This window comes from Ochotona curzoniae, unplaced genomic scaffold (assembly GCF_017591425.1).
Source record: "Ochotona curzoniae isolate NIBS_2020 unplaced genomic scaffold, NIBS_Ocur_1.0 contig_3255, whole genome shotgun sequence".
Taxonomy (NCBI): domain Eukaryota; kingdom Metazoa; phylum Chordata; class Mammalia; order Lagomorpha; family Ochotonidae; genus Ochotona; species Ochotona curzoniae.
Window position 1 is genome coordinate 4,001,849 of NW_024465777.1, and position 22,263 is coordinate 4,024,111.

General features: G+C 55.7%; 1 protein-coding gene across 1 annotated transcript; it reads left to right on the forward strand.

Moving 5' to 3' along the window:
• The first annotated feature begins 10,815 nt into the window (after nt 1–10,815).
• EXTL1 (exostosin like glycosyltransferase 1) lies at nt 10,816–21,556 on the forward strand. Its single transcript, XM_040979732.1, has 11 exons — nt 10,816–11,579; nt 15,774–15,864; nt 16,106–16,213; nt 17,072–17,191; nt 17,702–17,834; nt 18,001–18,107; nt 18,831–18,920; nt 19,464–19,550; nt 19,855–20,015; nt 21,079–21,247; nt 21,374–21,556. The coding sequence occupies exons 1-11, from the start codon at nt 10,816–10,818 to the stop codon at nt 21,554–21,556; spliced, it is 2,013 nt and encodes a 670-aa protein (XP_040835666.1).
• The last annotated feature ends 707 nt before the right edge of the window (nt 21,557–22,263 follow it).

The window sequence follows — 22,263 nt, forward strand, 5'->3', positions numbered from 1 at the left end:
GCAGTGCCCCGCGTGAGATGGAGCAGTACAGGTTGAACTACAGTTCCCAGAGTTCCACGCGACCCCGTCCGTTGAATGAGTGACCAAGGCACAGGATGCGGTGCGATTCCTCCCCCTGGTGGCCTCAGCCTCAATCGCTACCGTGACAGGCGCCAGCGGAGGGTTCCTGCTTAGAGTTATGCGACGTTACGTTGAAGATCAGTAACCTTCCGCCTCACCGGCCCTTGAATAGTTCCCAGGCGTGCCTGGAAACACGAGTTTCCGTTTATTCTCGCGATGTGGGGAAGAGGGCCCGCATGGTGGGCGTCCCGCTATCGGGCAGTTGGAGCGGAGGACTCGTGGCCTACCTGCCTGCAACCTCTTGCACACCTGTGATATTCCATTGTGCTTTAATAGTCAATTCCTTGGCCCAGGGCTGGGAGGAAGCTGAGATCGGCTGGGCCACGCGTCCTACCCGCGCCCTGGCCGTTCACCCCTACTTTACTTCCCAGTGCTGACTCTTAGGGAGTGTGCTGGTGACCAGGGTGTCGTCCTTGGCCCCAGCTGGGTTCAGTATAGCGGAGGGCTGGACAAGCGAATGGTAACAGCTTCAGTGGGAGACTCCCAGCAAGCGCAGGGAGCCTGGGAAAGGAAGGTGGGAGAGTGAGCCTGGAGAGTAAGACTTCGCTGAGGAAGCTGTATTACCACCCAGGCCCCAGGGAAAGGACCTAGCAGAGAGTACGGGCAGTGGGAGCTCTTCTTCCTTTACAGCTTCTCCAATGCCCTCCTCTGCTTCCCTGACCCCTCCCGTCCTCAAGGGCCTCTGCTGGGACCTGTCTGTGTGCTTCTCCCTGGAACCTCCACCCCACGCCCTTGTGGCACCTGCTAGGTGGAGGTTTTAACTCCCCCAAACCAGGCGCACCCGAATTTTCTGTGCATGTTCTCACTTTTCCAACCCCTCCCAAACCCCAGGGGTCCAGAGCCCTTTAGACGTCTTGAGGCCCACCTGTCTGTATGTCTGCCTTTGCCATTCTTCCAGGAGCCAATATAAAGTCATCAGGAGAGAGTGAGGGTGGCACCACATTGGAATTAAGCCCTGGATTTAATTAAGGCTGTAGTTGGGGGTGGTGGGCGCAGCATATTAAAAGCTGAGTGCAGATCAGAGACAGCCTCCCTTGAGCTCATTCATTGAGTCTGTGCAGCTGTCCTGGAACCCTTGGGGCACGCCCAAGTCTCCTGCCAGGTCAGGGACAGCTGGAGCCATTCCTTCCCATCTTCTGCTCTGAGGCCAGACCATGCTGCAGCCAGAGAGACAGAGAGGGAGAGAGAGAGAGAGGAGAGAATCTTCCAAATGCTTACAAAAGCCAAGGCTGGACCACGTGGAAGCCAGGAGCCAGGAACTCTGCCTGGATCTCCCACATGGGCAGCAGGGACCCAAGGATGTGGGCCATGTTCTGGTGCCTTCCCAGACATGTAGCAGGAAGCTGGAGCAGATGTCAAGCTAGTTGTGGGGCAACGCCCACCTGCCCTGCTTTATCTTCTTTGTCTGTCAATGTTAGGCAGATTTTCCTTGAACCCAAACTCTCCTCGGGCAAAATAAAGCTGCTGAATTACATTTCCTTTTTAATTTCAATTTTATTTGCTTGAAAAGCAAGAGAGACAAAGACAGTGATCTTCCACCTGCTAGTTCACTCCCCCGTCATACACCTGCAACAGCCAGGGCTGGGCCACGCCAAAGCCAGCAGCCTGGAACTCAGTCCTGGTCTCCCACATAGGTGGCAGGGACCCAAGGACTCGAGCCATCACCTGGTGTGTCTCAGTGTGTGCATTAGTAGGAAGCTGGAATAGGAAAATAATCTTTTCTGTGACGAACAACGTGAACCTTTAGGTTTTCAGCAACCCACTGATTTTTCCAGCCTTTTCATCACAGATCTTGTCCTCCAACACTCCAAGGTTGCCGCTAAGTCATATACCATGGCGACCGTGGTTCACTTTTCTTGCTAAGTTAATTTATGCTGGTATTTGGGTGACTAGCTTTAGGTTTTCTGTTCTTCCCTCTACCTGCCAAAGTTGGTAGAGAATCGTTTTTAGTCAAAGTGTAAAAGGTATACAATAAAGTGCACTAATCTGAAATATACAGCTTAGCTTGTTAAAAACATTTGTTGTAACCATCCCCCAGCTCAAAGTACAGAAATGTCTCCCGTGTTCCCTGGCACGATGCCTCCTTGGTGTGAAGTCAATCCCCGCCTCCTCCCCCGGAGGGAACTGCCACTTTCTGTCTGTCATCATCAACTAGTTTTGGGGGAACCCCATTTTCGTAACCTCTGATAGTGATGTTTTATGCTAAGCCATCCATCAACAGGTGACACTGGTGTTGATGTCACTGCACTGAAGAGTGCCAGGAACATACCTGTAATTCAACCAGTGTCTTGCCTTACTGCTCAGCACAGTACAGGAAAGGCGGGTGCCCAGGAAGGAAACCTGGTGACCCTTCGTAGGCACATCATACAGACGATGATCTGGGAGGAGGGAGGACGAACCCAGGGTTCAGGCTGATGTTAGGAAAAATAGAGGAGGCCTCACGTTAGCCAGACCAGGAGGATGACTGGCCTTTTCTGTGGCTGGAGCAAGGATGATGTCTCCATTCAGACAGCATGGGATGGCCCATCACTGTCAGAGTGCCCTTGCATGCCCTGTCATTCTGGGAACTGATTTCCATTCAGTGTGAGGCCACTGGGGCCAACGAAATGCCAGGCAGAGTCTAGAGGACACAGCTGCCTCTTGCTTTCTTACTGATGGGGTGCGACACAGTGGCAGGGAGCTAGAGTCAGGAGATGGAGCCGGGAACTGAAGCCAGACATTCCGATGAGGGATGCAGCCATCTTAACCACCGTCTCTTGGCGTGGGGTAGGGAATCCCAAGGAGAACTTCGCTGGGCAACAACGAGCTCCTTGTCTTGCTTTCTCCTGCCCTCACCTCTGCTACTTGGAATCACCTCCCACATGTTGTGCTGGCATCCCAGCCGGGGTTGGCTGAGGAGGCTACAAGCTAAGACAGAACCCAAGTGTCTCATCCAAGGTCACCCACCCAAGTGGCTGACCAGGTCCCCATGGATCACATTCCCACAGTGCTACTGCCCCTCGTACCTGGGAACTCAAAGACAGAGCCCTTGATGATTAGCCAGCCTCTGGAGCCCAAACTACCCTGATCCCACCGATCTTCATCCTTGGCCACCCATGTACCCACCTTTGCCCACATGCCCCCCACTGTGTTTACATGTGTTGGATTACTTATGTTAAACCCATGTGGCCAAGACCCTATCTACTTCACTCCGTACCTGCTGCCATGCTGCAGCTGATAGGCTACTAACCCCTGTGCTCAGGTGTTGGGCACATACCATCTCACTCAACTAGCATTGAGAGAGAGGTCAGGGGCAAGAAGTGGAGGTCAACTACAGCAGGCAGCTTCTAGTCAATGACAACCCCCAGGGCAAGGGGAAAGCAGGCCCACTGCATTGCTTCCTGGCCTTGGTGCCAAGGACAGGAGCAAGCCCCTGTAAGGCTGTTTCTGTCTCCTGCTGTCAGGCCTAACTCTAGTGTTGGGAGGATGCCCTGCAAGGCAGCCAATCCCTAGAGGGATCTGTGGAGTCCAGAAAAAGGAGGCCAGGTGGGGGCAAAGGACAGGATGAGGGCATTACTATCTGGCTCCCCCTGCCTGCCCCTCCCTCCACCCTGCCCACCCGGGACCGGTGAGAGTTTTGCCTCAGCAAGCTCCTGCTTCCCAGAATCTCTCATCAAAAATGCTTCTCGGAGGCTGGGCCAGTTCAGGAATGCCCAGAGGCCAAGGCGGGCCTGAATTTCCACTTTCCATCTCCTCTTTCCTGGCTCCCAGCCTGGTTATCATCCAGCCATCACACATCGTCAGATGAATGCTTGCCAGTTACAGAGCACTGGCTGACCTGGTGAGCACCGCGCTGTGGTTTGCTTAGGGGAAATGGATGTGCAATGGAGTAGGCTGGGATAAAAGTAGCCCTTACCCCTGCTTGAAGTCCCTCTAGGGGCTAGCGCTGTGGCACCATGGGTAAAATGACAGCTCGTAATGGTAACATCCCATATTCATCAGAGGGCTGCTTCGAGTCCCCAAAACTCCATTTTTTAAGAGACTTATTTATTTATATTGCAAAGTCAGATATATACAGAGAGGAGGAGAGACTGAGAGGAAGATCTTCCGTCCGATGGTTCACTCCCCAAGTGGCTGCAACGGCCGGAGCTGAGTCAGTTGGAAGTCAGAAGCCCAGAGCTTCTTCCGGGTCTCCCACATGGGTGGAGGGTCCCAAGGCTTTGGACCATCCTTGACTTTTCTCAGGCCACAAGCAGCAAGTAGATGGGAAGTAGGAATTAGAACTGGTATCCATCTGGGATCCTGGCACGTTCAGGGACTTTAGCCTCTAGGCCACCGCGCTGGGCCCACAACTCCATTTTTAATCCAGCTTGCTGCTAATGTGGGAAAACAACAGAAGATGGCCCAAGTGCTTGGGCCCCTGCATCCACTCCAACCTGGATGGAGTTCCTGGCTGCTTAATTTAGATCTGGACCATGGCAGCCATTTGAGGAGTAAGCCAGCAGATGGCAGATCTCTCTCTTGCACACTCTTTCTTTATCTCTCCCTCTCTTTCTCTATAACTCTGTGTGAGGAGTTAGACTGGGTAGTAGACAGGGCATTCTGGGTTCCCGAGAAAATTCCATAAGCACAGGTCTGCAGGGGCTCAGCTTTTGCAGAGGTTTAATCATGAAAGAAAGAATGGCAGTTGCCATCCAGCAGGCAGAAGGGATCAAGACTCCTGGAAGCCCAGCTTCCCCCTGCTGCCCCCAGACCTGCTCTCTGCCACTGCTCACTCTGCCCAGAGGCAATGCTGGGGAGAGGCAGAGGAGATGTGAATTTTCCTGCCTGGGCTTGGAAAAGCACACCTTCAATCACCTATCAGCTTGCTAGGCAAACACTTGCCAAGCTGGTTCCTTTAACTCCTAGTTGTCTGGGTGTGGTCTGCTCCAGGAAGGTCCAGGAACTAACTTACTGGAGGCTGAACATGGCTTCTAGAACATTCTGAGAGGGTCAAATTCCAGTGAAGCATCCAGTAGAGGTGAATGACCCCCCCAAAAGCTTTGGAATCCTGCACTCACGTGGGAGACCCAGAAGAAGCTGCTAACGGCTGGTTTTGGTGGGTCCTTATCATTGCCGTTTGGAGAATGGACCAGGAGGTAGAAAGTTGGCTCAGCTCTGGTTGTTGTGGCCACTGAGGGGATGGAGAAGGAGAGGAAAGCCAGCAGATGAATGCTCTTCCTCTCTGTTCTTCTCTGTACATCTGATCTGCCTTTTCAACAAAAATAAATAAATATTAAAAAAATAAAAAGATGCCTTGATCCTAAAACCTCAGGAATAAAAGTCAAACAAATGAGTCCGCAGGGAGTCTCAGGGCTTAGAGAGCCCTCGTGGCTGATGGAGGTCACGGTCTCCTGGGTCCCTCACTTCTGAGTTTAGTATGGTTTCCCAGCTAAGCCAGGTGTTGCGGGGCAGTGGTAGTGCATCTGATTAAGCCACCATCTGTATTGCCGACTTCCTGTACCAGAGCACCGGCTGGAATCCTGGTGACTCAGCTTCCAATCCAGCTCCCTGCTGGTGCACCTGGGAAAAAGCAGCAGGAGATGGTCTGAGTGCCTGGGTTCCTGTAACTACATGGGAATCCCAGACAGAGTTCCTGGCTCCTGGCTCTGGCTTGGTCCAGCCCTGGTGTTGCTGCCACTTAGGGGGTGAACCAGAGGATGGAAGATTTTTCTCTCTGGCTTTCAAATGAATCAACACATCATATATATATATATAAGCGCCAAGTGTTGACAGGATGGGAAATAAAAGGACTGACCTCCCACCTGTCAGCATCCTGGTCTTGGTGCTCTGGGAAACTTATCCCTGGAGCCCGCTCAACTGCCTAATCCTCCACCTGCAAGTGCTGACATCCCATATAGGCACCAGTTTGTGTCCTGGCTGTTCCACTTCCCATCCACTTGCTGCTTGCGACCTGGGAAAGCCGCAGAGCATGGCCCAATGCACCCCTTGGGACCCTGCACCCCTGGGGGAGACCTGGAAGAAACTCCTGGTTTAGGATTGACTCAGCTCTGGCCATTGTGACTGGGGAGTGAAGCAAAAGATGGAAGATCTTTGTCTCCGTGTTTCTTTTCTCTGTAAGTAAATCTGCCTTTCCAATAAAATTAATTAATTAATAAGAAAGAAAGTAAGAAAGAAATAAAGAAAGAAAGGCCTAGTCCTGCTACATGTCAGGCTGATTCCAAGCAAAGGAAGGCTCAGAAAAAGGGTGACCTGTTGGAGGTCACACAGCCATGCCAGGAGATGAACAGTGGCACAGAGCCTGACTCCCCCACCTCCCATCCTGCGTGGTGTGCCCCTGGGCTGCATCCCTGGCTCTGTACCCAGTGGGTGAAGGTTGTGTCCCTCATACCTCATACATGAACCACACTATGAACAGAAACTGCTCTGTGTGGTGCAGGTGGGAGCAACTGGTCCCTCTGGAGCTGGTCAGCACAGCAGAGTCACATGAAAACACACACGTTCTAGGATTATCTGTGTCACACAAGTATGAGGGCTGAGGCCCCAGAGCCCTCAAACCCCTTAATCCTGCAGGGAGCCCCCAGAGTTGGAGGAAAGCTGGCAGCTTCCGGAATGATGGTCTCTCTGTGTCTTCTTTCATGCTGAAGAAGGTGGGGGTGCAAGAGGAAAATGGACAAAGGTGAGCAAACCCCTGAGTCCTGGTTTTTCCCTTCCCCAGGATAAAGAACATGGTGTCTCTGGGACAAATCATCGCTTGCTGGGGCATCACTTGCTAGATGCTGTTCACCGCCTCACTCCGCCTTCTTCCCAACATGCCTTGAGAAAGATGCTACCACCTGTACCCTGCCCTACAGACAGAAGCCCAGAGCCACAACGCCACCTGCTCTGGCATGCAAGGGTTGTTCAGAGCTGGGCTGTGCTCTTGCCCCTGCACCCTGCAGAGCTCCAAGCCCCTTCCCCTTGAAGACTGGAAAGGAAGGGAAGGCCTAGGCAGGGTGCAGAGAGGATGCCTCAGGCGGGAAGCAATCCTGGGTGCTGGCAGCCCAGGACCCTGAACTAAACAAGGCCCCTTCAACCCTGTCCTGCAGAAAATAAGGCCTTGCCTCCTCTAGAAAGCCTCCCATGTTTCCATGGGGCTGCCTCCTCCTGCTCCTCGGCTGCCTCCCATCCCTCACAGTGGTGGCATCTGTCCCATCCATCAGAGCCCAGTTACAGCACAAAGACTCCTGGTGGCTATGATGCTGACAGAAGAGCCTGCCGGAGGCCTTGGAGCACTGGGCAGGGCCCAGAGATCTATTTATAGAATGAGCAGGACTGCCAGGATGCCTGTCTTCTTTGCCTTCATGCAAGCCCCAGGGGCAGTCATGTGAAGCCCAGCGCAGACAGGCCTGGGCCTGCAGGCTCGAGCTCCCCTGTAGGGAGAAGGCAGAAGAGGCTTATGTTTATGCCCAAATGTGGACATGCACTGGAGCCAGCCCAGGTGCCTAGGGCTAGGGTTGGGGAACTGCAGCAATACCCCAATACCCCAGTCTTTAGCCAGCTTCCTACCCCTCCTCAAGCACTGTTGGACTCTGGCTATCTTGTTCTAGGGATAAGAAGGACAATGGGACCCAGCCCCTTGCCTCTCGTGACCTTCCCCAAGCTGTCCCTCTCCATCTCTGTCCCACCTGTGGCTCACAGCCAATCCCCGTGCAAATCTGTCCTTCTGCCCCAGAGCAGAAAACTCTGGGGCTCAACGCCTTCTTATGCTTTCCATGTACACCCCCTAGATGCTTTCTCCCCTGTCCCAAAGCCCCACCCTGCAGGCTCCCTGTTTTGTCTTCCTTGGGGCCTGAGAGATCCTGAGCCCTGCAGCCAAGTATTGCCTGTGGTCTACTCCTGCTCAGAAGTCACGTCCTGGCTGCCTCCTGGCCAAACTCCTCTCACCTAACACTCACTCCGAGCCCCTCCGTGGCAGGCTTTGCTCAAATGCTGGCAGCCAGGGAGGCTGGTGCCCTGCTGTCCTCTGCTCCACTCCAGGGTGATGACTGCCAAACAGTTCAGTGGTGCTTCATCTGCCTGCTGCTTTCTCCTTGTTGGACGGGGAGCTCTGAAGGCAAGGGCAAGGATGAGGGCATTGGAGCTGCTGTTTGCTGCCTCACTCAGGGACTAACAGATGGGCTGTACCCAAACCCTAGCTTAGTTGTGGGGATGGAGACAGATGGTTTAAGCTTCCTGACCTTCAGTTTCATTATCTGTAGAATGGGATCATTGCATTACCCTTCTTCAAAGACAGAATTATCCTATTAGCTCTGAGAGCACACTTGCCACATAGGAAAGTTGGCCATTCCCTTCCCAGGGTTGTGTCCCTCGAACCTCACATAGAACCTGGCTCAGTATTTAGGGTCTTAAAGAATATATTTATTTGAGAGTCATAGAGCTTTCATTTCCCCCAAATGCCGTGGCAGTTAGGCCCTGGCAGATCAAGAAGCCAGGAGCCTGGCACTCCATCTAGATCTTCCATGTGAGTGAGTGGCAGACTCAAGTACTGGTCCATCCCCTGCTGCCCCTAGGGTGCAGAGTTGCAGGAAGCTGGACTCAGAGGCAGAGCCAGGCCTGAAACCCACACACTCTGACATGGGACCTGGGAGTCTCAAGCCACGTCTCCCAATGCCCAGCCCTGTACTCTGAAGGATTTGCCACAGAAATGAATGGATGGATGGATGGATGGGCACAAGGATGAAGAGTGCCATGAGAACCTAGAGGAACCCAGTGTGAGCGCTGGGGCAGCCTCTTGCAGACTGGAGCCTCCCTGGACTCCTATGGGAGGAGGAGGCAGTGGCCAGGAGGAAGGAAGGGACTGAGCCTGGTAGCACTGGCTCCTTCAAAGCTCCCTTTAGCCTGAGAGGGTCTGATGCAGGCAGGGACACCATGTGCGCCTCTGTGACCTGCCATCAGTGCCACGACACCGCTTTCCCTTCATTCATCTTCTGGTTCTTTCGTACCCTCAGACTGGCTGCTCATGGGGGCAACATGGCCCAGCACAGGAAGGGAGCAGCTCCCCATCCTGAACCCAGGGGCCAGGCCAGGGAGCTGCTCACCTCCTAGATCTAGGGCCAGAGGCCCAGCAGGCCCCAGCAGCAGCCAGATGGAGGCAAAGCTCTGTTCCAGGTCTTCCGAATCCCTGTGTGCCTCCCTCATCAGACTGGGGCTCTTGGCAGCCAGAATCTGTCTCCCCCATGAGAGGGGTAATTCCTCAGTGAAGGACGGTCCTATTGCCTACTTCCTGACTCTCCCCACAAAGCGCACATTGAAGAATTCACTGGGGGAATCCTCACTGGGACATGGACTGGCGGAATCAAGTTGAAGGGGAACCCACAGGGTCTGAAGCAAAAGGCTGGGGCTGGGACACTGAAAGAAGGTGGGACCAATCTTGTGGGGACATTGTCCGACTCACACTCTCCCTTCCTTTATTTCTCGCTCTTCTGTAGGCGACCCCCCAACTCTGTGCTGACATCCAGCCCAGGGTGTGCTGACATCCAGCCCAGGGTGCAAATTCCCACCTGTTACTTCTTTGCCGGACTACCACAGGAAGACTTCATTCCTCTTGAGGCTCCACTTCCTTGGGGCCTGAGAGATGACAGGGCTCTGCCTTGGAAGGTGGTCGGAGGAGTCTGGGAGCCAGAGGCTGCCAGGGCACACAGCCAGCAAGGAGGTGTGGTACTGGTCAATTCTTATCCCAGCATTTTAGGAAACTGGTTTGGAAGGGGTTAAATTTGAGACCCTGCCTCCTAGCTGGGAGCCAATCAGCGCTGTCTTGGGAGGAGCTGCAGCTGCTTTGAGAAGGGTTGAGACTAGTTCCAACGCTGCCTGGAGAGGGAACAGGATACTGCTGGGACGCCGCTGGAGCTTGGGGCTGCATGGGACAGGAGTTTGGCACGGTGGCAGCCTTAGCTTCTGCATGGTGACAGCCAGGGGATGCCGGGGAGCTGCCAGGCTGGGCACAGGGGCGGCTGTGCTGACTGAACTGGGACAGCAGCAGACTGAACAGGACCGCAAACCCTCCCAGCACCACCTGCACCCTCTCCACCAGCCAGTTTGGGGGAGCAGCACTGGCTACACCCCAGTCCTGACTTCAGTTGACCCGATGGCCTATATGGGATGTGGAGTCTAATTTTAGCTCCAGCCACACAGCCACAGTTTGGGAGTGCCTGCTAGGAGGGACAGAGGTGGCTGGGTCTACTGGGACCCTGCTTACCACCAGCCCTGCCCCTGGCCAGTCACCCTTGGGGGAGTTCTGACCAGCCCATGGCCTGGCTGACAGCCGTCCTCTGGGTCAAGGGCGAGGTCAGGGAGTGTGGCCAGTGGGGTAGAGGGACATGGCATGGCCTTGCAGTCTGGGTAGGGGTTGCATCAGCCTGAGCCGTGCTCAGGGGCAGGGACCCTTCTGGGAGAGCCACACTGGCTTGGGTGTCCAGAAACGGAGAAGGCAGAGTCCTGAGTGAGCAAAGGGGGCCAAGCTGGGCAGCTGGGGTTTCTTTCCACCTGATCTATGACTTGCTGTTCAGCCTCACACAGAAAACTTGCCTCATGGGCCTCATCTTTCCATCTGTACCGTGAGAGTGCTAGCCTAGGACGCTGATCCCAGCTCTGGGTGCCCACACCTGCTGCTCACTGCTTGCTGCTTGCTGGCAAGGGGCCCCCAGCTCCCCTGAGCCATAGTTGGGGGTGCCCCATATGCAGTCCTTGGGTCGAAAGCCCCTGTGGCTGGCACTGTCAGCCTCCTGTCTCCTTCTCATCCTTCTGGAGATCTTTCCGCTTCTGCGCCCAGCAGTGCCCCCCCAGCCTGGCCCGGGATCCCCCCATGGCTGGCCCCGCTGGCAGGATGCTGAACTCTTGCAGAGTTTCTTCCAGCCTGAGGAACTCTTGGAAACCGCCCTTCCACCTCAAGCCCCCACTGGAGGCAGCTGCTACCGGGGAGCCTGCTTTGATGCCCACAAGTGCAGGGCAGATGGGTTCAAGGTGTTCGCGTACCCAGTGGTGGGATCCACCTCGGAGGCTCATCGCAGGATCCTGGCTTCCCTGGAGGGCTTACCCTACTATACGTGGAGCCCAGCCGAGGCCTGCCTTCTGCTCTTCCTCCCCGGCCCTGAGGGGTGCAGCCAGGTGCCTCCGCAGTGGAACGAGGGCAAGAACCACATGGTCCTCACTCTCCATCCAGCCTCCTGCCCACGTAGCTTCCAGCTGGGACAGGCAATGGTGGCGGAGGCCACCCCCACAGTGGATACCTTCCGACCTGGCTTCGATGTGGCCCTCCCTCACCTCCCTGAAGCCCACCCATTGCGAGGTGGGGCTCCTGGGCAGCTGCGGCAGCACAGCCCCCACCCTGGGGCTGCCCTGTTAGCCCTGGCTGGGGAGAGGGGCAGGTGGTGCATCGCAAGGGCCAACTCCTCTGCCGGTTCCTGGGATGGGAGCTGTGATCAGGACCCTGGAAGCGAGCAGTAAGTGACTTTGTCCCTTTGGGGGCTGGGTGGGAGGGGAGCTGACCTAGGAGTGTCAAGGGTTAAGAGGGAGAAACTGCTGGTCCTGGCAAACATTGGCTTCAGCTGTCTATATGCAGGCTTTATTCTTCTGTTTCAGGAGCCTCTAAAAAAACGAAACTCCTTCCCTTCTCTTCCCTTCCCAACTCCCTCTCCAGTAGTTCAGTCCCCTGTGCCCTGGCATTTTCTGAAACTGCTACCGTGTGGCATCTTGATACTTATTGCTTTGGTAATAATGAATATGATAGTGCTAATCGCTAACCCTGAGTGTCTCTATCAGACATGACAGCTCAGGGAGGTTAAGTAACTGGGTCAGAAGGGACACAGCTGGTGTTTTAATCCAAAATCACCTGTCTTTAAAGCCAGTGGTAGGAAAGTTGTGAATTTCAAGCGAGAGTTCATGATCAAGCCTGTGGCATGCTTCAGAGAGGCCAGGGAGATGAGTGGCAGATCACAACTGGAGGCTGTTCCTGCACCTGCCATGGGGAACAGCCCCTCCAAGGAAGCTGCAGCCTTCCCTTCTAGGTGATGGGACCCAGATCCAGGTGGGATGGGAGGAAAAACTTGGTGCTAGAGGAAGTGCCTGATAATGTACAGGAGCTGGGGGTTGTGCCACCTGGGGACCTTATGGGTTGCTCCTAGTGACACACTCAGGTGAGATGGTGGCCCTTGGTCCCTCTGTGTTCCCAGAGGTGGCAGCTCTAATGGCTTGCTGGGCAGGCCAGCATAGAGGTCCCTCCGAGGTTGTCCCAGCGCCTAGGGCAGACCTGAGCTGGAGACTGTCGTGTGGCTGTGTTCCCTTGGTCCCTCTCTGATCTCTACTGGAACAACAACAGCTATTCTAAGCACCACTTCCCTCCTGGGGAATTCTTCTCACCACTGAACTCTGTTTCTGCCTTGGCTTGGGGCTCCAGTGGGAATGGGGTTCCTGTGTCTCCTGGGAGGCAGGGAGCCCTCACAGCCAGGGTCACCCCATGTAGCCCTGCAGTCCTTCTGCCAGGATCAACGCATGGTGCAGATTCTTAGCTGACCCCCAGGATGTCAGGGCTCCGTCTGAAGCTCAGCTTTGGTGACCAGGTGGTCCGTTCAGCATGCCCTACTCCCTTGTTCACTTCATGAGGCACTCAGCTCTGCTTGCTTTCAGGAAGTCCCTCCCTCAGCTAATTTGAACTATCATTACATGCAGTTAGTCACAGGTGAATCTGATAGCTATGCAGTTCCCTCAAAAAATCTGCAGAAAATTGAATTACAGATGTTTCGTTTGCTGCAAAAAAAATTGACATTTGTGCATAGTTTTGCCATCATGTGCATAATCCATGAATTTTTGAAGACCCTTCATATGCACGGGTGTCAAAATATTTTATACCAAAGCAAAGTTATCTTGATTTTTTTTAAAAAACAAAGTTAAAGGTCACAGAGCTGGCCACACACCTGTAAGCCCCTCAGGCACCCTTCCAGTGGGATCCTTTGTTCTCCATCTCAGGGTTGGGAAGTTGACGTTCAGACGGAGGACATGTGCCTTCACAGGGGGCCCTTGTCCTCTGCTGCCCCTCACCTTTCAGATCAGACACTCTGCAGCAGCGCCCCATACATCTGGCTTCAAACCTCGTACTTTCCTTGTTGCTTTGGAATAAGTCTCTACCCATTGAGAATGGTTATTTATTCATCTGTATGAATAGGTAATTCATTCACAGCCCACAAAATTTCGAAGGTACAAAAGGGTACAGAGTCTGAAGCCTCCTCCCTCTCCTTGCCTCCTGACCACCCACCAGCGTCCCTTCCTGGAGCCACTGCCAAAGGCTTGTGCTTCTGCTTGGAGGGGCTGTGCCGCGGGCAGCCCAGTGCAGCGAGGCCAGCCCTGGCCTGCTTTCCCCGCGAGGCATGCGTCTTGTCAGCCCTCTCTAACCTTAGCCTGCCACCACTGTCTGGGGCCTGTGACATTTTTAGGACTCCAAGAAAATGTTTTGGATTCTTTGCTACACAGAAGGGCACAATGAACTTTTAGATCCAAGAAAGTCTTTTGATATAACGTGTTAGTTTTTATGCCAACACAGTGCTTTTTAAAAAGATTTATTCATTTTTATTTTTACTTGAAAGTCGGAGTTAGAGAGAAAGAGGGAGAGACAGAGAGAGAGAGAGATCTCCCACCTGCTAGTCCACTCCCCAGATGGTCACAATGGCCAGAGCTAAGCTGATCCGAGAGCTGGAAGCCAGGGTCTTCAAGGTGTCCCACTGCTTTCCCTGGCCACACGCAGGGAGCTGGATGGGAAGTGGAGCAGCCAGGACTCAAACCAGTGCCCATATGAGATGGTGGTTGCAGAGAGAGGATTAGCGTGCTACATCATCACACTTGCCACTGCCATTTTACAACGGCAGAAAGAGCTGTCTAGGTCGAAGTGCCTTGACCATGTGGAAGCCAGCGTGCGGTGCTGCCCGTGGCCAGGCCCCAGAAGAGTCCCACAGTGGGAGAAGGGCCACACAACCCCATGAGTCCAGAGATCCTGAGTTTGTGTCAGACCCCAGTGAGTGCCACACAACTCCCTCTGTAGCACCCTCCCTCTGCCCCCTACACAGGGGTTTCCTTGCCCGCAAATACTTATTTCCTCCTCTGACTGGCAGCTTAGCAGCGCCCGAGACCACACTAAGTTCCATCTGTGTAGAAACCGAACTCCCAGGCCCTGGGTCCGCTGGCCTCAGACCCGTCCTCTAGGGCCGCACAGGGCAGGCATGCACTCAGTACCCAGTGAGTGCCCATTCTCCACCAGACACCCTGCCAGGCTCTGGAGAGACTGAGACAAGGGCAGAATAGCCTCCTGAGGAGTTCAGCCTCTTGGGAGACAGACAAGTCGGGGGTTGGACACACTCTGCAGAGCAGGGAGAGGCTGTGTGAGCTGCAGAGCGGCGGGACACCTTCGGCCTCAGTTTCCTTGTCTGTGAAATGGGATGTTAACAGTAACATTGCACAGCTCATGGAGCTGCCATGAGGCTGAGACAAACACTTAGCAGTGTGCATGGAGCAGAAGTACATACTCACCAAAGGTTAGCCGGGATCATGATGACCGCAGCATATAGGAGGTGGACACAAAGAGAGAGAAACAAGAGGGGCTTCCCAGAGGTGACTTCTGCACCTTTGAAAAGGGGCACTCCAGGGTGAGCAAAAGGGCATGCAAGGGTCCAGGGAGGCAGGGATCCAAGCGCTGCTCTCTGGTCTCCTCCAAACCTTAACTTAGGACTTTGTAACACTTACGGTTTGTGGCCTGTGCCTGGTTGGCTGGGGCAGATGCAACAGCTTTACACGAGAAGGGGACCTGCTATTTGATTTGATGTGGCTTCCTCCAGGAGAAAGAGGAGAAAGAAGGTGTTGTCCCATGGGCATCAGGCCCCAGCTCTGAGGTGGTTCAGATGGCCTGGGGTCAGGGGTAGGCTCAACCATTCCTGGGATCATTGGCCCGTCTCTAGGTCTTTCCAGCTCCCTATCTTTCACCTGGGGTTGGTGCAGAGGTTGACCCTCTGGGCCCGATACCCCTGCGGCCCCCACCCCATACCTGCCCGGTGTGATCAGCAGCAGCGTTTCCTGCCACACCCCGGGGGAGGCAGTGTTGACTCCTCTCCCACACACATACACAGCCCGAGTGTGGCCCGGGGCTGGAGGAGGTGGGAGGAACAGAGCCGGCCTGTCCTCCACCCAGGGCCTCCGGGCAGCGGCTTCCTGTGCGGTTCTAGGCTTGCAGCCCAGTTGCCGCCTCCGGACAGAGCAGCCTTTCATGGGCTGGGGGAGGGTCAGGCGCCAGGCCTCTCAGGTGAGGGCCCCCACCCAGAGCGTGTGTGCAGGGCAGTGGGAAGACAGACATGCACCCTCCTGAGCCACACACGGCCTTGGGGGATCGGGGTTTCACTGCCTCCCATTCTGCAGCCTAGGAAACTGAGGCACAGGGAAGGAAATGAAGTGTTGGAGGCCACACTGGGCTCCTACCTCCATAGCAGAAGAGGTGGCGCGTGGCTTGTGGTTATGGCGGTGCATCCACGCATGCGCACTGGTGTTGCTTACATGGGTGGGCGACCATGCTGGTGTGGCTGCACCCGGGAGTGTTGGTAACGGGGGCCTGGCAGGGGTAGGGGCAAAGGGGCACTGTCTCAAGTGCAGATGTCTCTTAGGAGCCAGCCTAGGGAGATGCTGCCCAATGCCACCTTCTGCCTCATCCCTGGCCAACTTCCTGACGCCTGGCGCTTTCTCCAAGCTCTACAGGTACAACCCAACAGGGGCATCCCTCATTATCAGTGGCCCCTCACTCCTGAGCTGGAACTGGGTGCAGGGAACTAGGGAGGAAGCCGGGAGTCACCCACATCTTTACTCCGGGGCCCAGGGTGCACCTGGGGCCACATACACCGCCCCCTGTACCACCGCTTCCACAGTCACTGTTGCCTAGAACTGGAAGAGGCAGATCTGTGCAGGGTGGACCTGGTTCTCCTTGTGACTCCCCTGCCAGGCTGGCTGTATCCCTGTGTTGCTCAGCCCACGCTGGGAGCTTCCCTTCTCTGAGGTCATCGACTGGACGAAGGCATCCATCGTAGTGGATGAGAGGCAAGCCCTACAGGTAACTCGGGCAGCAATCCGCAAAGGACCCCAAGAATGCTGGTACCCAGGCTGGCCTCAGCCCTCAGCTCTCCCTGCTTCTGATGCCTGGTGATGAGTCTCTCAGCCTTCCCACCCCACCCCTGACACCCCTAAAATCCCATGAAGGCAGACACTCCTAGGGGTTTCAAAAACAAGTCCCAGTCCTCCTCCAGGTCCAGTTTCCCCAGTTCTTCACTTAGACCAGATGATGGCCATGTACCCAGCTCTCATGGTTCATGGCCACCTCAGTACCCATCTGCTGGTCACTCCCCAAATGGCTGCAACAACCTGAGCTGGACCAGTTTAAAGCCAGAAGCCAGGAGCTTCTTTCGCGTTTCTCACTTGAGCAGGGACTCAAGCACTTTGGTTATCTTCTGCTGCTTTCCCAGGTGCATTAGCAGGGAGCTGGATGGAAAGTGAGCTGGGACTTGAACTGGTACCCTTTTGGGATATCAGTGCCACAGGAAGAGGTTTAACTTGCTATGCCATGGTGCCAGCTTTGCTACTGTCTATTTATTGGGCCTCTTCCGTGTGCCAGGCACTGCACGCATGTCATCCACTTTAACTCTCATACCCACCCTGTGAGGGCAGCCCCTCCACATCAATGATGAGACTGAGATGGGGAGGTTGGGCGATCTGATGACAATCGCCTGGCTGCCATGTTACTGCAGCTCTGGTGGGCCCTGGCCCCTTGGCTCTTCCATTCCCTGAGGCCTGGCCAGGGGTGGCTGCTGCTACCCACTTGAGATCATGGGGTTCCTCTGCAGGTTGCCCCACCAGTGAAACCAGGCTGGCTGAGGTTCCAGGCCTCTTCACTTCCCCTGTCTGTGTCCTGCAGGTCCTGGCTGCCCTCCGGGAGATGCCCCCTGCACGGGTCCTCGCCCTGCGGCAGCAGACCCAGTTTCTGTGGGCAGCCTACTTTTCCTCCGTGGAGAAGGTCGTGCACACGGCTCTGGAGGTAAGAGACACTCCCCAGAGCAGGGCCCGGTCCCTGAACTTCTGCTTCATCCTCATCCCCACTCTATTCTTTCTTCCTGGGCTTCTCCTTTGAAAATGCTTCTGCAGTGGATCTGGGACTTGGCTGTGAGACCCTGGGTGGGTTTCTGCTCCTGTCTTGCCCTTGCTGTCCCTGACTGTGGCAGGTCGATTTCCAAGCAGGTGCCCACTTGGTCAGTCCGCAGTCACACTTCCTTGGCCAAGCGCTGGTCTCAGAGGAGGGATCCCAGGTCAGGAAAGAAGATCCTGACCCACCAGTGAGGAAGGAAATGGGAAGGGGGAGGGAGAGTGGGGATGGCCAGCCTGTCTCCATCTGCCACCTCTGCATCCTTATCTCAGGGGTCTCCATGCTGGACCGCAGCTTCCCAGTGCTGAGGCCTGGCCATGCAGCTGCTGACTCCCTGGAGACGCCAAGGGCCTGTGGCCACCACCAGACTGGCCACTTCCTCTGCATGGCCACCTGTCATTTCAGATTCTGCGGGCTCGCATCTTTGGAGCTTCTGTGCATGACTGGTTGCTGTGGAATAACCCCCCAGGGGCACTCCTGGCCCTGCCCACCTTTTCCATGAGCCCCCGGGACTTCCCCTTCTACCACCTGCAGCAGGGTATGCTTGGGTGAAGGACAGCCTAAAGTCTCCCCATGTTTGCCCCCATGGAGCTCCAAGCCCCCAGCACCTCTCCCGGCCCCCATCCCTACCCTCTTCCCAACTTCCATCACTCTCCAAGGGTTCTGTCCCCTTCCTCCCTGACACCCACGTCTCCTCTGCCCAGGTTCCCGCCCTGAGAGCAGCTTCAGTGCCCTGATCTGGGTTGGATCCCTCAGCCAGCCACCTCTGAAGCTCATTCACACAGTAGCAGAGTCCCAGCACTGCGCCCAGGTCTGCATCCTTGCCAACCAGGGTCCTGGGATCCAGAGTTGGGGCAAGGGATGGGACTGGGCCCTTGGAGACCAGGAGGGCCCCAGGTTGGCCATACACCCCAGGTTGGGGTGGGGGGCAGGGGCCCTGGCTGCCTTCCCAAGTTCCAAGCTTCTTGTTCTTCCTCCCTCCACCCCCCCACCGACTCTCCTGGAATGTGGTGAAACGCACTGAAAAGCAGTTGCCTTTTCTGGGGGTGGTGGGGGAGGTGGGACTAAAAGAAAATAAGCCATTCATTCATTCAGTCATCAGTCCTATTCTGAGGTCAGGAACTGGACCAGAAACAGACGGGAAAGGATTCTGTGCAGGGTTCCAATGCAGTTAGCATCGCCTGGCATGCTGTCAGATCTCAGTCCCGGAGAAGTCTGAAAGAAGCCATGAACTCGGCTGGGGGTGGAGGGTACTTCTGAACCAGTTGGAGAGGAGATCTCAGAGAGCAAGTGGGGGTGGAGCATGTAGTTAGGCCCAGCAGGTGCCTTCCTGTCTCCAGAAGTGCCACTTTCCAGAAGCCCAGATGGCCATGGAAGAACCTGGAGTCCAGCTAAGCCACCCTCCCGTATGCAGCTGATCTCCCACTCTTGTTCTGTCCTGGGAAGGATGCCTCCTGGGCTCCCCACTTCTGCCTGAGGCCCCAGACTTCAGGAACCACCCACCTCACCTCCATCTCACTGCCTTTCCTGCTAGATCTTGATTCTCTGGAGCAGTGCGAGACCATTGCCAACCAGGTGGCCAGACACAGCAGTGCCTGTGACCGTCATTGATGGGCTTAGGAAGGTGAGGAATGGGAAGGGGTGGGCTCATGCTGGCAGCCAGGAGGGTGCCCTGGGCTGTGTTCCAGGGTCCTGAGTCCACACTCATGTCAGGTTACACCGGGGGAAATCAGGCTGTGCTTTTAGTAGAAACGATTCCGGGGTCTCCTTGACCCTGTGAACTGGAGCCCCGGACAGGGATACATCTGGAACACTAGTGGTCAGAGGGCAGCCCCTGGGGCTGGCCAAAGGTTGACGCCTGCCACCTGCTGGCCATAGACTCTTGGTCACATCTTTTGGCTCCATAGCCTTGTTTTCCTCCAAAGCCCCGTCCAGGGTTGATATGAGTATCCAATAGGCTGCTGATGGAAGAATCCTGAGATTCAAAGCTGGAAGGACCCCCAGAGATCAAACATCCCGTTTTTCCCAAGGGGACCTGAAATCCACACATGTTCAACAGGTCCAGAGTGGGTTCTGGGCAGGACTGTGGATTCTTACCCTTCCTTCTGGACTGGGAGGGAGGGAGGGTGTTCCCCAGCTGAGTCATGCCCGCCCCCTCCCATTGCAGGCCAGCGCCCGCTTCCTCCCGTACAGCACCATCAGCACCGACGCTGTCCTCAGCCTGGACGCCCAGAGCAGCGTCTCCACAAGTGAGGTGAGGGCCCTGGCAGCACCCCCTTCCACCCCAATTCCCAGAGCTGGCAGGGCCACACACGGCAGGTTCAGCTACTTGCTTTTGACACCGCCCCCTCATCCTCAGCAAGCCATGTCAGCTTGCTCTTGAAAAGTCAGAGGTTTGTCATAGTCTTGAGAATATTGTTTTTCTAGACAATTCCAACTCCTGTCCTTGGAGCCTCACACCCTAAGCCCTCAGCCAGGCAGGCTTCCTCTCCCTGTCTCTGGCTGTTGCAAGGTGTTTGGTAAGTCCTTTCTCATAACTCGCCTAAATTCCCCTACAGGTGGACTTTGCCTTCGGGGTGTGGCAGAGCTTTCCAGAGCGGATGGTGGGCTTTGTGACACATAGCCACTTCTGGAACGAAGCCGGGGGTGGCTGGAGCCACACTGCTGAGAGGGCCAATGAGTTTTCCATGGTTCTCACCACAGCCACCTTCTACCACCGGTACCAACCCAACCCTATCCCAGGGGTCAGGGCACCAGGTCCTCAAGTACAGAGCCCAGGTGCAAGGCCTGCAGCGGCCCCTTCCAACCATGTTGCCCTGGGCAAGTTTCCTCTCCCTTGAAGTTTTCTGCTTTTTCATCTATAAAATGGGACATCCCCACGCCACAGTGCTGGTATGACTGGAACCTGGAACACCTGGCACATGATGTCCCCCAAATCCCAGCTGGTACTTTTGTAGGTAGAATTACAGCATGAGTTGAGTCAGCAGGTAGGTTGAAAGTTGGTGGTCATAGGACAAGATCATTGTTTTAAAAAAAGATTATCTATTTATTTGAAAGGGAGAGGCAGAGCTTCCATCCACCGGTTCACTCACCAGACAGTCACGGTGGCCAGCACTGGGAGCCTGGAACTCCAGCCAGGTCTCCCATGTGGGTGGCAGGTCCATACTTAGGCCATCTTTTGCTGCTCTCTTGGGTGCAGGGCTAGAAGTGGATCAGCTGGAACTCTGTCACCCTGATATGGGATGCCAGTGTTGGCGGGTAGCTGCCTAACTCACCGTGCCACCCTATTGGCTCTGATGCTCCATAAATGTGGGTGTGATGTGTTCGAGGGACCATCTCAGGCCTGTGGTACCCCAGCCTTGCGGCAGGTTCTGAACTCTGAAGGACTCACTCCTTTGCAGGGGCTCCTTGCACAGGTTTAAACTGAGTGTGTGTCTCACCTGGAGACCCCCGTGCACTGACCCAGAACCTCAGCAGGAAATTTTCTGGAGAGTGACCCGAATGCCTGAAGACTGTCCCAGGCAGCCAGGCAGCCCGGGCTCAGGCCTTAGCTCTTTGAACTTGCTCTTATTGTGCCTGCTAGGTGGCTTTGAAATGAGCTGATCTCCCTCAACCCCAAGTCGGCCTGTGAGCTCAGAGCCCCAGGAAGCTGCGAGGGAGGGAGTGGAGATGCACACTTGGCTGCACGTGGGCCCAGGACAGGGGGAGCTGTTTGTCCCTGGGATGGGGCCCCTGGGGGACACCCTCTTTCTGCTGCAGTCTGTCTCTCCCACCCGGCCCAGGTACTACCATACCCTCTTCACTCACTCCCTGCCCGAGTCACTGAGGACCCTGGCAGATGAGTCACCTGCGTGCTTGGACATCCTGATGAATTTCCTAGTGGCAGCTGTCACCAAGCTGCCCCCTATCAAAGTGCCCCATGCCAGGTGGCACCAGGAAGCTGAGCTGTCGGTGAGTGAGCTAGGGGGACCAGCCGCCCTAGGAGTGCTTGAACCTGATTATTTCCTGTTGGGGGACGGGGCAGAAGTTTGCAAGGACAGAGAAGCCAATCAAGACATTTCTGCCCCACTCTCTCAGGCACCGGGGGGCTCAGGGCCTGGACCAGAGTCGCAGCCTTCAGCCCGGGACTGCATCAACCAGGTGGTTGCATGGTTTGGCGACATGCCCCTGGTATCATCTCGCCTGCGGCTAGACCCAGTGCTGTTCAAAGACCCAGTGTCGGTGCAACGCAAGAAGTACCGCAGTCTGGAGAAGTCCTAGTGCGGCACCTGTCTGCAGGAAGGTGGAGAACCAACCCCGGGTGGCCAGGTAGCCAAGCCAAGCGTCAGAGCCGAGCCAGTCGATCACGGCCGGGACACCTCCCCCACGCTGACAACTGCTTGCAGCCTGGGTCCTTGCCTGCTCCTACAGCACTGTGCAACCCTTGCCCCCGCCCGCTGGGGGGTCGGGCTCCTTGGCGCTCTTGCAGCCCTAGCAAGCTCTAGACCCTCAGGTCCCAAACAGCCAGAGAGCCCTGGAGGATGGATCATGTCAGCTTCTCTCCAGCCTGGCAGGGGCACCGGCTGGCCACTATCTGGGGAACTGGTAGAGGGAGATGTTACCTGTGTGCCAGTCACACAGGAATCTGAAACAGGGTGCGCCGAGACAAAAGCTGGTGCCCCAGTCCTGGGCCTGCTAGGCATGGGGCGAGAGGCAGCTATCCACAGGTGCTTGGGTAAAGAGTGTGAGGAAGCCAGTAGTGTAGGCGCTCCCGCCCTCCCTGTGCTACCGGACTGGACCACTAGAGGCCAGCACCGCGCTGCACTGCCTCCGCCTGGTATCCCAGCAGAGTGCCCAGCCCCTAAGTGGTCAGGGGCATCCGCAGCCCCAGGACTGGAAACCCACAGTACAGAAGAAATGCAGAAGGCCCCTGTGGCTTGTACATCTGCAGTTCAGCAAAGGGCCATGTCTAGAGGTGCTGCGCGGGA